The 13,863-nt window shown below is 38.9% G+C and overlaps 1 protein-coding gene across 8 annotated transcripts in view; it reads left to right on the top strand.

Annotated features, from left to right (window-relative positions):
- The window catches only part of P3H2 (prolyl 3-hydroxylase 2), a 170,585-nt gene that overhangs the window by 142,377 nt on the left and 14,345 nt on the right, over nt 1–13,863 (top strand). For all 8 annotated transcript variants that reach the window (XM_081536939.1, XM_081537013.1, XM_081536959.1 and 5 more), the window contains 6 exons: nt 507–596; nt 2,423–2,463; nt 4,645–4,739; nt 11,689–11,816; nt 12,615–12,710; nt 13,266–13,416. In XM_081536939.1, the coding sequence (XP_081393065.1) occupies nt 507–596; nt 2,423–2,463; nt 4,645–4,739; nt 11,689–11,816; nt 12,615–12,710; nt 13,266–13,416 (601 nt within the window). The remainder of the gene's footprint in view (nt 1–506; nt 597–2,422; nt 2,464–4,644; nt 4,740–11,688; nt 11,817–12,614; nt 12,711–13,265; nt 13,417–13,863) is intronic.

Below are 13,863 nucleotides of genomic sequence, written 5' to 3'. Positions count from 1 at the left end.
GTCCATCACCAACTTCCAGAGTTTACTCAAACTCATGTCCATTGAGTCGGTGATGCCATCCAACCATCTCATCCTCTGTCATCCCCTTCTCCTCCTGCCCTCAATCTTTCCCAGCATCAGGGTCTTTTCCAATGAGTCAGCTCTTCGCATCAGCTGGCCAAAGTGTTGGAGTTTCAGCTTCAACATCAGTCCTTCCAATGAATATTCAGGACTGAAGTCCTTTAGGACGGACTGGTTGGATCTCCTTGCAGTCCAAGGGAGTCTCAAGAGTCTTCTTCAACACCACAGTTCAAAAGCATCAATTCTTTGGCACTCAGCTTTCTTTATAGTCCAACTCTCACATCCATACATGACTACTGGAAAAACCATAGCCTTAACTAGATGGACCTTTGTTGACAAAGTAATGTCTCTGCTTTGAACATTAATCATACCTTAGCTGTTATTTAAACATACATTTAACCTTTAACTGTTATTTGAATGTACGTTTTCTTTCCTTTTTTCTGTAGGATTTGGCGATGTTTGTGAAGCGACATAAACTGGAATCAGAACTAATAAAATCAGCTGCAGAGGGTCTGGGATTTTCATACACTGAACCAGTAAGAGCAAAGAGGAAAAGTTATTTAAAAGAACTATTCAGAGTACTTCTTACTTATAATTTTATTCCCCAGATGCATTTGTTGATGATTCTAACCCCCAACTTTGTATAAACAAAAACTGGGGGCGGGGGTGTTTACTCTGTATGTGTGATGAACTTTAACAAACTTTAATAGATTTCCATGTCACTGAGCATTAAAGTCAAAGCAAATATATTTGCATTGGAAAGAAGTGTTTTATACATGATGCGTTTGCCTCAGGATTGTTTTATTTCCTAACTTCTGTACATTTTGTATTTTCTCTTAAACATTTTAAAAATTAAAAAGACTTTGCAAGAACAAAATCAAACACAATTGCCCATCATGCTGGTCTTTCTCCACTTGACCATGTTGCATTTTAAATATTATCCATAGGAATATATTCCTTTTGTAGAACTAATGCCACAGTATAGACAGATTTCTGTTCTGATCTTTAAGATAGCATAAGCAATTTCTATATCATTACACCTTTCAAAATTATTTTTAGCTACACCTATTGTTGATGTTGGGCTTTCCTAGGGGCTCTGTGGTAAAGAATCTGCCTACTAATGCAGGAGACATGAGTTTGATCCCTGGGTCAGGAAGATCATCCCTGGAGAAGGGAATGGCAGCCCTCTCCAATATTCTTGCCTGGAAATTCCATGGACAGAGGAGCCTGACGGGCTATAGTCTATGAAGTTGCAAAGAGTCAGACACAACTTAGCAACTAAACAATAACAACGACTGACGTAAAATAAATAAATTAATGATTTTCCTGCTGCTAAACATTTGGTTTGCCTTTTTTCCTGTCAAAATGAGTGCATTAAGTATTTTTGTTCTATTGAACTATATATCCATAGAATAAATTCCCAGACGTGGGGTAACTTTGCCAATGAAAGATATGAGAAGGTTTAAAGTTTTGAGATTGTTTTTCTAAGAGAGTTTCTGCTACCTTTATTATTCTTAGCAATACATAAAGTTTTATGGTATAGTTTACCCTGAACATCTCAGCAATGAGAAATAACATCTTAAAATCGTTAACATTCCTAATATATTGTGTACAAAATCGTGCATCACTATTGTTTTAATTTGTGGTCCTTTGATGACCAGAAAAAATCAATTTTCACAAATTATTATTGATTATTTTCCCTCTTATTTGAATTACTTGGACATGTATTTTGTTCAGTTATCTGTTGGTTATTATGTAAGTAATTTATATATTTACATGTTAGTAGTTACTATTTAAAAAGCACTATTTGTAATATATCCTATATATCATACATTTTTTCATCTTTCTTGTTTATATTTTTATTGGCACGTTTTTAAAATTAAGATGATTTTCATGTACATTTCCAATATGTTTATCTCCAGTCTTAACTTGCTATTTGTGAAAGTTATGTTATCCCAAATGACCCTAGAAAAAAAATCACCTACTTTATGATCCTATACAGATGATTAACCAAACTAAACTTTTGTTTCTTTTATTTATAAAAAGGGTAGCAGTTGTACTTAATGATTTTAAAAGTATCTTCCTGCCACCAAATTCTAAATAACTTTCTTTGACAAAAAGGTGGATGCCTAGGCTAATTCCATGCTATTTTTTAAAAAAATCCATTTGTCTTTGCCAAAATTGCATCAACCTAGCCTTACCTTTCATTAAACTTTTAAAATAAATAAATATATTATAACTTTATATAATATGCAAGTCTTCTAATGTTTTAGGTCTTTTGAGTGTTTTATTTTATCTTATTTCTGTACATGGAATTTTAGTAACAAAACTACCAACTTTTTTTTTTTTTAATTTAAAACAGAATTATTGGATTCGTTATGGAGGAAGACAAGATGAGAATAGGTAAGTTCTCTGTATAGAATGTTTATTTTTAAAAAGATGGAACACTTAGAATTATATTTATCATAAAGAACTTTGGCTCTAGGGAATAGGCAACAGGACATAATTGAAAGAGTTTTGAACTGGGAATTAGGAATTCTGCATTCTAGCCTCAGCTCTTCCTCTTATTTCTGAGGGACCTTAAATAATTTATCTTCCTCTCTGAGTCTCTGGGCTTTTCTGGTGGCTCAGTGGTAAATAATCTGCTTGCTAATGCAGGAGACTTGGGTTTGATCCCTGGGTCAGGAAGCTTCCCTGGAGAAGGGAATGGCTACCCACTCAGTATTCTTGCCTGAGAAATCCCATGGACAGAGGAGTTTGGTGGGCTACAGTCCATGCGGTTGCAAAAGAGTTGGATATGACTTGGGACTAAACAAACAAAAAACCAAACTAGGTCTCCTGTTTTTCTTTATATGAATGGATTGAATCAGGTAATCTCTGATAGCTAAACATTCTATGACTCTAAATCAGAGAAAGTTGGCTGCTGTTTTGATTTATTAATAGGAAACAAAGCAACAAAATTATCTTTTTAATGCTGAATTTTCTTACTGCATTTATTTGAAAGCACTGAGCTTGGAAAGTTTTCCTGCAAACTAAAATATTAAGTGTCATGAACTCAAATCAGAAATGAATAAATGCATTTTTTTAAAATGATAGATGTCAAAAAATTTACATATTCCAAGCGGTTCAAGGACTCATAGAACGTTGGACTGATAGTTACATGTTTGATTTTGTCAACTGAAAAAAAAATGCAGTCTGAAAGTTGAAAGTTATGTTTTATTCAGCAAATTTTCTGAAGACTGCAGGCCCAGGATACAGACTCTAAGATTGCTCTGAGGGACTGCTCCAAAGGGTTAAGGAAGAAAGCAGGATATATAGGAGTTTTGTTACAAAAACCAGGTAGTCAGAATATCAAAAGACTACTGTTAAAGAAAAACATTTCAAGTTAATTTAGCACTTTCCTTTGTATGGGAAGATGGAAGTGCCTGGGCTCATTGAAATCATTCCTTTGATATGCACTCAGCTATCTTAGGACCTCCCTGGTGACTCAGATGGTAAAGAATCTGCCTGCCAATGCAGGAGACACAAAAGAAGCAGGTTCAACCCCTGAGTCAGGAAAATCCCCTAGCCTGGGAAATGGCAATCCACTCTAGTATTCTTCCCTGGAAAATTTCATGGACAAAGGAGCCTGGTGGGCTATAGTCCATGGAGTCACAGAGAGTCAGAGGCAGCACACACATTCTTAATCCACAAGATCATGAAGTCCAGACTATTATCAAAATCAGAAACTGAGGCCCTGACAGGGCAAAGGACTCGGACTCAGTGTCTCACCACGAAGGACTGACTGGAAGATCCAGATCGTCTTATTCAAAATCTTATGGTCTTCCTCTAAGATTCAAGAGCTCAAGCCTTGTTATTCAGTGGCCAATTAATGTCCGACTCTCTATGACCACATAAACTACAACACGCCAGGCTCAACCCCTGGGTAGCCTCAAATTTTTGCAAGATATCCAAGAATGCTATATGCATATTTGGATTTGCTCAATTTGTGTATATTGAAAGGGCAACATGCTATCATGAGTGTGTTTACAAAGTTTGACACAGAATTGTGTCTTCTTTCTTGGAAAACTCAAGACCCACTACACTCAAGTAAGATTTATGTCAGTTTGATCATTGTTCAGTGATGTACTCTATGTTCAAGACATAGAACACATTGAGCATTATACACACAATGCTCCTTGCATTATAAACATGTACATGATCATTTTTTTCCTGCTGTGTTGGTTTTCAAAATCTAATCTCAAGAAATTACATTATGGATACAAGGAATATAAAGCTTGCGAAGAAGATTTAGAGAAGTGAAATAGAGCACACTTTGGGAAATACAGAAGAGCTTCATGGAAGCAATGACATCTAATTTGATCTTGAAAGATAGGGACTTATGTATGATATAAATGTAGAGTATGAAGTTATAGACTACTTGGGTAAGGTATCCTTTGCCTTTGAACGATTTTATTTAATAGGATATTGCTATTTCAACTTTTTTAATTTTAAATTTATTTATTAATTACAGGATAATTGCTTTACAGAATTGTGTTGATTTCTGCCAAACATCACCAACATTTTTTTTTTTTGAATGGGCAGGGTCCCTTCAGGAGTAAATGTGGAGGGGGCAGAAGTTCATGGATTGTCAATGGGGAAAAAGTCATCACCCAAGATAGACCGAGACCTAAGAGAGGGTATGTATTGTTGACTAGGCCAGTTCTTACCCAGAAGAGGACAGAGCACATTTTCACTGAAAAATGAAGAATAGGACTAAACTACTCCAGTTCATAAAATTCTGAAAGCAAATTGTAGCAAGAATGTCTCAGATGTGTATATTATTACCTTTGGTTTTCACCAAAAGGGCTTCCAAATTCACTCAGGAGTCCTGTGAGTTAGACGGGGATTGTATGATTATGCAGTCCTTAGCTGAGTACCCCAGGCTTGCAGATGTTACCTGTCTTGCCTCTCTCACATGACAGGTGAGTGTTAAACTCACAGAATAGACTGTGTATTGGGGGGAACTTGAAGAGATAGTCACAGAGATATTGGATTAGTTAACCTACGATCCTCAAGGCATATGTCTGATCAGGGCTTTGATAAATCAGTAGAATTTAGATTGGTTTGACAGAAGTGTGGAAGAAGCCATTCAAGTAGATACAACAAATGCCACAAAGGCATTGAGAAGGAGAGAACAGGGTATTAGGTGTCTACCTGCATAACTTCAAAATGAATGGAGACATAGGTGGAGTGTTGACAAAAGTAGTTTTTAAATAGAACTAAACATTATTGTTATCATTGTTATAGCCACGCATTCCGGGAAACAAGCTCACTCAGAAGGACGATGCAGATAGTGAAGTGCAGTTTATTACACCGGCAGGCCCAAGGCAGAGTATCCTCTTAGCCAAGGACCCCAACCAGCATTTGTGAAAATCTTTTATACCCCATGTGTACGTGTCTGAACCCACCACCCAACTTCCTTGTGACTTACATAAACAAAGGAAAGGTAAATACAATCACAATAACTCCATCATTCATGTGTTATGTGTTCAAACAGTCAATAATCAATAAGCCTGAGGTTACAGATAAGAATTTATGACCTGTCCAGAGGGGGTCTTATCCTTCTATTGTCATTTCCACAGGCACTAAGCACAGAGTTCAGAGTCCATTAGAGAGGTGGCCAAGCATAATCAGCACGAACAGGCCTAAGATGGAGTCCAGGCCCTTTGAATTCCTTCTTCATCATAAATTATTGGCAAGTGTAGTACAAACGACAGTAGCAATCCTTTATAATTTTTACTACCTCTATATGTTTCCCGATTTTCCCAGAAAATTTATATACAACTCATTTTAATACTGGCAGCATCTCCCGTGAGACAAGTGCCCCCTACTTCACAGGAAAGAAAACTGAGGGTCACAAAGACTTACTGACTCATCCAAAGCCCCAGAGCTCGTATTAGCTTGAGGAGGATTTTGAATCCAAATCTCATTTTCTCCTCTTCATCTGATGATGGAACATAGAGATGTCTATATATCCAAAATGTATCCCCCACTGATTAAATTATTGCAAGAAAAGAAGTTTTCAAAAACCTACATGGAGAAGAAGTACAGTCCTCCTTTCCCTAACAGATGAGCTGTCAGCACATTTCCTCTAGCTGATTTGAAAACATCTGGCTCTGTGCACCTCTCACATTTCCCAGCCCTTTTCCTTCCTCAGCTTCCAAGTCAGTTTGAGGCAGTAAACAGGATAATATGCTCATCTAATCTGACCTGGACCTCAGTTTGTGGCCACGAAGCCCAGGCTGTTTTACAAGTGCCAGGGGGCTTCATAGTCAGCCAGAGTTCATGCTGCTTTTTCAGCCGAGAGATCACCCAGGAAGTGCATGCCAGTAAGCCGGCACTTTGCTGTAAAAGTTTGGGAAACTCTAGGACAGTTGCCAAATTTCAGAGCATTTTCTCCCCCCTCCCCACTTCCCCTGGCTACCAGGGGATCTGATGTCCAGAAACTGACTAGGAAAGCTAGTGGAAAGAGTAGAACAGAAGACTACATAGGATGGAGCAAGGTCACGATTGAGCGGGTTATCAAATTCTATCATTTCTGCTGTTGAATGAGCTAATCGTAGGATCTTAGAATGTTCTCTGGAAACCTACTTGAAAGCCTTCTGTGCAGTCACTGGAGATCAAAATAAGGTCTAAATTAAGTACAGTGGTAGACGGAGGTGAAGTTCCCAACCAGAAAACACTTTCAACATCAGTCTGGCTGAAAGCGTGTGTCAGGGAGGCACAAAAGAATACATGCTTTCAGAGTAGAATATATTTCACCTTTTCTCTTCCACAAAAATATTGTCATTTACTCTGGTTATCTAACAGTATTTAGTAGTATTCATATTGGATGACTCCCAGGCATTTAGATGGGAGTGACTCAGGGCTACTGCATCCCAGAGTGACTCCAGTCCGTGGCATATGCATGGCATCTTATTAAAAACATCTGTCACTTATCCATTCTTCTTTTAACCACTGGTTTTCCAAAAACCCTGCTTGATAATAATCCCTGAGTCAGTGGGGGTACAGTAGAAATAATTTTGACTTTGGAATCAGGAAGCTTATCTTAGTCTGATGTTCTCCAGAGTGATGGGTAACTGGAGACTCATTCTGTCTGAGCCTTGTGATCCTCACCTGTAACAGAAGAACAGCAACTCTTTGGAGAGGATGAACAGGAAAGTCTTTTGTAAACTGTGAGGGACTGTGCTCATATAGGAGCTTGGCAGCACACTCCTGTTGTTACTTGTATGACCTTGTTGAATTATGGTAAAATAGATCTTCTTGCCATAAGTCATGGGCAGTGAACACAAGGGAGCATTTTCTTAGATGATTCTTCTTTATTGCAATGAGAGAGCCAGGGCCAGGCACATACTTTATGAATGAGAGAAGAATTAAGTTGCTCAACTAACTTTCCTTGGGCTGTGGTTAAGAGTTGGCTGAACCCATCAAATCAGATCCCAGGAACCACAACTTATTGGACTACATTTTTATTTTTATTTTAATGTTTTTCTCTGTCTAGTGTGCTACTAGTCATTCATAGGCTGGTAGACTTTTTTCTACCACGTGCATTTTTGAATGGCAGGATTTATTTTTTCCTTTTATATTTTTTTTCTTTTGATCAATAGGTAGGTTTTTGATTGTCTTTTGTTAAATGTATATGTGGGAAGCCTCTGTATGAAACTCTGTGCTTAGTGGTGATTGTGTTAGCTACATGAAAGGCAGATTTCTAGCATAGATTCTGCCTGAACCTGTTGGAGCTTAGGTATTTTAGACTCCGTGTTACACTTTGTCCCTTAACTTGATCTTTGTTATGTTACTTATGGCATAGTTGGGGAAATTGTGCAATATCTCAGTAGCCCTCTTACTTTATTTTTTACTGACTTTTTAAAATTTATTTATTGGGGTATAGTTGCTGCAAAATGTTCTGTTAGTTTCTGCTGTGCAATGAAATGAATCAGCTATATGTATGTGAATACATATACATCTCCCCTCCCTCCTGGGCCTCCTGCATGCCCCTCGTCTCACTCATCTAGGTCATCACAGAGCACCGAGCGGAGCTCCATATGCTAAACAACAAGCTCCCACTTGCTATCTGTTTTACATATGGTAGTGTGTGCATGTCAATCCAAGTCTTCCAATTCATCCCACCCGTCCCCCACCATGTCCGCACATCTATTCTCTACATCTGCCTCTCTATTCCTGCCCTGAAAATAGCTTGAACTATAAGCCTGCTTTTAAAAATACCCCATTATGCCATGTGCTTATGTAGAGAGAGATCTCATTCAGAGCTTGACACAATATACCAGGCATATTTTACCAATTCAACCATCATCATCATCATCATCATAGAAAATACTTATACAGCGCATGGTAGGCATTTTTCTGAATGTCTTGGTTTTAGGTAACTTTTGAAGTCATGCTCTAAAATAAGCTAAATGTATTTAAAGTAATATACTCTCAAGATAGAAAATGAGAAAAACAGCAAAGTACAAACCAACCTGTTCCACTAAACCCTTGGTCTGTCTTCCATTTCTGTTTGAATTTTATTCTAGAAAATCATTTCCAGTGAATCTACAAGTACCTTATCTTTTTTGTTAAAGAAATATCTTTCTCTATATCTCTGAATGGAAATGGAATATGCAGTTTGCTTTTGAATATTTGAGGAACTGCCTATAAATCTTAACTATATGGATTAGAGCAACCTTTCTCAAATGAGCTGTGTTTTTTATTAAGAAGTCCATTCCAATCTGTGAAAAAAAAATGCACAAAAGTATGTGCGTGCATGCTAAGTCACTTCAGTTGTGTCCTACTCTTTGGAACCCCATGGACTATAGCCCTCCAGGCTTCTCTGTCCCTGGGATTCTCCAGGCAAGAATGCTGGATTGGGTTGCCATGCCCTTCTCCAAGCATTAAGGTAGCAGCTTATAATAGCATACATTTACTATCTCAGTCTCTGGCAGCAGGACTCTGGAGTTAGCTTAGCTGAGTCCGTTCTTCAGAATCTGTCACAAGGTTTCATCAAGTGTTAATCAGGACTGACATCTCTTCTAAAGCTGAAGAACTATCTTCTTCCAAGTTCAATAGCAAAATTCGGTTCCTAAAGGCTATTGGACTGTGGTTCTCAGTTTCTGGCAGACTGTTGGCTGAAGGATGCCCTCAATTCCTTGCCATGTGAGCCTGTCCAATACAGCCACTTATTTCATCAGAGTGTATGCTGAGAAGGTGACAAGTTAAGTCAGCCAGAAGATAGGAGTTGCAATTTTATGTAACCAATCAAAGAAGTGATATCCCATCACATTTGCCATATTCTGTTAGTTAGAAGCAAACTCCAAGCCCCACCTACACTTGAGGGAAGTGAAGTACACAAACCTATGAGTACCACTAGGCAGTGATAACTAGGGGCCAACCTAGAGTCTCTTTGCCATAGGAAGGAAGAGGGGAGGAAGGAAGGGAAGGAGGAAGGGAGGTAGGGAGGAAAGAGGAAGAAACAAAGGAGAGGAGGAAGAAAGGGTGGACATTATGCTTATTTTAGGGTAAGAACTGCTGCATATTATATTGATGCTTAGGATATTTATAATGGCTGTTCACATATTAAAAGTTCTAAGGTATCCTCTTAAATTTTGTTTAACCCACTACTTCCCAAACATATTTGATCAAGAAACTCTTTTTTCATTAAAAACTTCTCTGTAGTATAAAGTTGGAGAAATATTGAATTTGAAATATTGAGTTTATATGTATATTTTCTATTTATCCAAAAGATTGTTACTAAAACTGGGAGCTTGTGGGTATATTGATATTTTCCTGGATCCCAAGAAATTCTATATTTATAAATTTTGCTGGCCAGTTAGGAAAATTAAGAGGGGCAACTAGTGAGTCATCTGAATAACCACTTCTAGCCAAGGATGCCATGAGATTTCATACCTCAGTGGGTATGGATGCAGTTACCGTCACATTGGCATCTGTTAATAACACTTCAGTGGTCAAAGACTAATAAGAAATGAAGTAGGACAAACTTATGAATAATGTATTAGGACCAGATGAAGGCTAAAATTCATCATGGTCCAGTAAGATTCCATAGTAGTTTCAACAGAGAAAACTTGTAGTAGAATGAGTCATTACACACCAAAGGCACTCCGAGGAATGCTAGCTCAGAAGAACCTGTGCCAGATTGCTCAGTAGAATATTCATGTGGAACTTTGCCTCTTAGTTTCCACAAAATAACATTAGCCATTTTATTAACACTGTTAATTTGAATTTAGCTGGTTTTATGATCCTGCTTTTATCTAATCTTGTAAATTGGTTTGGATATGATAGTTATACGAAGCTATAAAAATAAATACTGTACTCATATTTTTATGATTGCAAATCTGAAAGTCAAATTGCAGTGCAAAAAATTTGTCAGCAGAGATAACCATACATTACTGAAGACTGAGAAACACTGACTCATTATTTTAATATTCCATTAATCATGGGCTGTAGTGACTCTTTTTATCCCGACTGGACTAATAACATTCAGTGCTGTTCCCTAGTTTGACTAGTCTAATTTAAAGCCAGAGGGTAGACATCAATTTCAATCATCTCTTTCTTGTTTGAAACACCTGGGGGAGACCTCCTCGCCCCCATGTCCTCCATGGTAAGCTGCTGCTGCTGACAGACATCAGGTCCTGTAGGAGTATTATAAAGAAGAGAAAAAACAAGCTCTGCTTTTCTGTTCAGTTTTCTGGTTCAAGATGGTTGTCCTTTGCTACAATGGAAGATTTCTTCACCATCAGAGGCTTTGCCCTTCAGTCTTATTCTCTGTAAGGAAAGGACCATGTCAGATCTAGATTTTGTAATTTCACCACATAAAACATAGCCCCCAAACATCACATTTTGAAGAGTCTATGTGGGGCTAATTTTATAAACTCTGTGTGTGTGTATGTATGCATAAAAATAAGTATTCCAAAAGCCAGACCATCTGGAACTAAAAGGTGGTGGAAAGAAGACTGAGAAGGAGTCAGGTGACTCGAATGTGACTCTCCTGATGCACATTTACTCCCTGACTTTTCTGGTGAAGGCACGGCTCTAGATACTTGTGAAACTGACAGGACAAACATGTCATCAAGTAATTGCTTTTCTTTCTTTTTTCTCAAGTGTTTGGTTGTCCTGCTGTCTTTTTTAAAGGTCTTCACCTACCTTGAGGTCATGTCATCCAGTAATTGCATGAGATGTTGTAGCTGAAGTAGGAATCGAGAGGCTGTGGAGAAGGGAAGGGCCAACTGCTGATAGAATTCTGGAAAAGTCTATGATTTTCTGAGCAGAATCCCATGAGATCCCCAGTCTGTCTTGCAGAATCTTCCCTGGAATCAAGTGAAAAAATAGAAATTCCTCTACAAATATAATAATATGTATTAATTATGACATCATGGAGAAACCTGCCGGCCAGACATCTGCCTTTTTCTTGAATCTATGTTGAGCTTCTCAAGCTTCCCAGTGTGTGGTTATGCCCTTGGATTCCTCAGCATTAGTGAGGAAGCCAGCTCTCCTGAACTGCACATTTAAAGCTGCTGGGTGTTCCAGCCTCCCCAGCTTAGGGTAAGGACAGCCATGTGTTTGTCTCTGCAGGTGGCCCTCTGCTCTATGAGAACATCACATTTGTCTACAACTCGGAGCAGCTGAACGGGACTCAGCGCGTCCTCCTGGATAACGTCCTGTCAGAGGAGCAATGCCGGGAGCTGCACAGCGTGGCCAGTGTGAGGACCGGAAGTCTGACGCTGAGCTGGCCTGGCCTCAGCCTGGAAGTGCTTTGGTCCTGGGCTTACTTGAAGCCAGGGAACCAGGCCTGAAATACCACTTTCTGTAGGAGAAGGACATTGATTGTGGAGGCACTTTCAGAGTCTTTGGGTTGGGTCATTGTAATTTTGTCCAGATCTGGACATGGCTGTTGGGTCTGGAAGAGCTAGAGGCTTAATTCCTAGCCCTTCAGTATCCAGCATGTGTCCCACTATCATATGAAGTCACCAGGGAAATCTCTTTATATTTAACAAAAATTAATCAATATATTGGGTTTCCCAAGTGGCATCAGTGGTAAAGAACCTGCCTTTCAATACAAGAGATGTAAGAGAGGATGGTTCAATCCCTGGGTCGGGGAGATCCCCTGGAGGAGGGCATGGCAACCCACTTCAGTATTCTTGCCTGGAGAATCCCGTGGACAGAGGAGCCTGGAGGGCTACAGTCCATAGGGTCGCATAGAGTCAGACACAAATGAAACGACTTAGCACAGCACGGCACAGTCAATATATTAATTATTTATATTCTAGCTATTTCTACAGCATGTGGTGGTGGCATTTTTATAATGCAAATGTGGGGTGAAAGTTAAGTAAAGATCCCTCTTTTGACTGGAAGAATTACTGATACCAGAATCCTGGAATAAAATGGGGATGCTTCTGACTATTGACTTTGGTTCTCAGTTTTCTGACAGTCAAGGCAGTCAGGGTGTTGTGATGAATCCATAATCATCATTAATAGAGCATCTTGTATTTCACTTCCAGGGGATCATGCTCGTTGGTGACGGATACAGAGGAAAAACTTCACCCCATACACCCAATGAAAAGTTCGAAGGTGCAACTGTCCTGAAAGCACTCAAAGTAAAGTCTTAAACTCTTTTGGATTTAAATTCCTAAGTGTTAATCCAAGATCTTCTAGGAATGCCAGATCCAGGGAAGGGAAGGGTTTAGGATGTAGACCTATCAGGTCGTTGAAGGGAGCAAGTATGAAATGACACCTTCATTGTTTCTAATCATTCCTTTATCAATCCATTCAGTTATCAACTTACCAAACTCTGTTATTTACTAAGTTTGCATCTGACAAATAATATACAACATCCTTGTCCTCAAGGAGCTCAAGGTACAATGGTGAAAACACACTCAAGTTACCATTCTGTACTGCTAGAAATGTTTTTGGAAAGGAGTGAGGGAAGTGTTCTGAGAGAAAAGAGGGCGATTAACTTCCCCTCTGTTATTAGGCTTCTTTCAAGGGCTCATTTTCCTAACCCAAACCCACAAGTCTGTAGTAGTATTCCCACAGCCGACAGAGAGCTGAGCATCCTATATTGGCTTAATGATTTCCTCATTAACTGGCGTCTGATTTCCTCAAGCCCTCCAATTAACCCAGTGGTTTCTAATATTCTTTCTTTTCTTCAGTTTGGTTATGAAGGCCGAGTCCCCCTGAAGAGTGCCCGTCTGTTTTATGACATCAGCGAGAAGGCTCGAAAGATTGTAGAATCCTATTTCATGCTGAACTCAACCCTGTATTTTTCCTATACGCACATGGTCTGCCGCACAGCCCTGTCTGGTGAGATTTCAGAGTCTGAACTTGTTCCCTTTTACTCTCTGTGAAATGAGAAAGAAAACAATGTGGAACAAAGCTCTAGGAATGTGTCAAACTTGGTAGAAGAGTTCTACATTTTTAAAATAAAAGAAGCTTACTCATTCTGACTTTTCCCTTCCCTCTTTTTCTACTTTGCTCGTCCCTAAACTATTAGAAGGCCATCACTCTGCCTGTGTTCCTTTCCAAATCCATTGCTTCTGCTTGTTTCAATCACATTAAAAATAAAAATACTTTTCTGCTCTAAGTTTCCCTTTTCAGGGTTTAAGAACTTGTAAATTACAGTCCCCATTATGTCCACAAGCATTGAGGGGAAGTGCTTGGAAGATAAAGGAAACATAAAAAGAAATGTTCTTTAAAAAGGCAGAGACCTCCTCACTCCCCGGCATCACTATTTCTTCTCCACGTCTTCTC

The sequence above is a fragment of the Giraffa tippelskirchi genome, chromosome 2, assembly GCF_054371585.1.
Source record: "Giraffa tippelskirchi isolate mGirTip1 chromosome 2, T2T-mGirTip1v1.2.pri, whole genome shotgun sequence".
Classification (NCBI taxonomy): domain Eukaryota; kingdom Metazoa; phylum Chordata; class Mammalia; order Artiodactyla; family Giraffidae; genus Giraffa; species Giraffa tippelskirchi.
The sequence above is the reverse complement of the archived record's forward strand: the minus strand, read 5'-3'. Positions and strand labels throughout refer to the sequence as shown.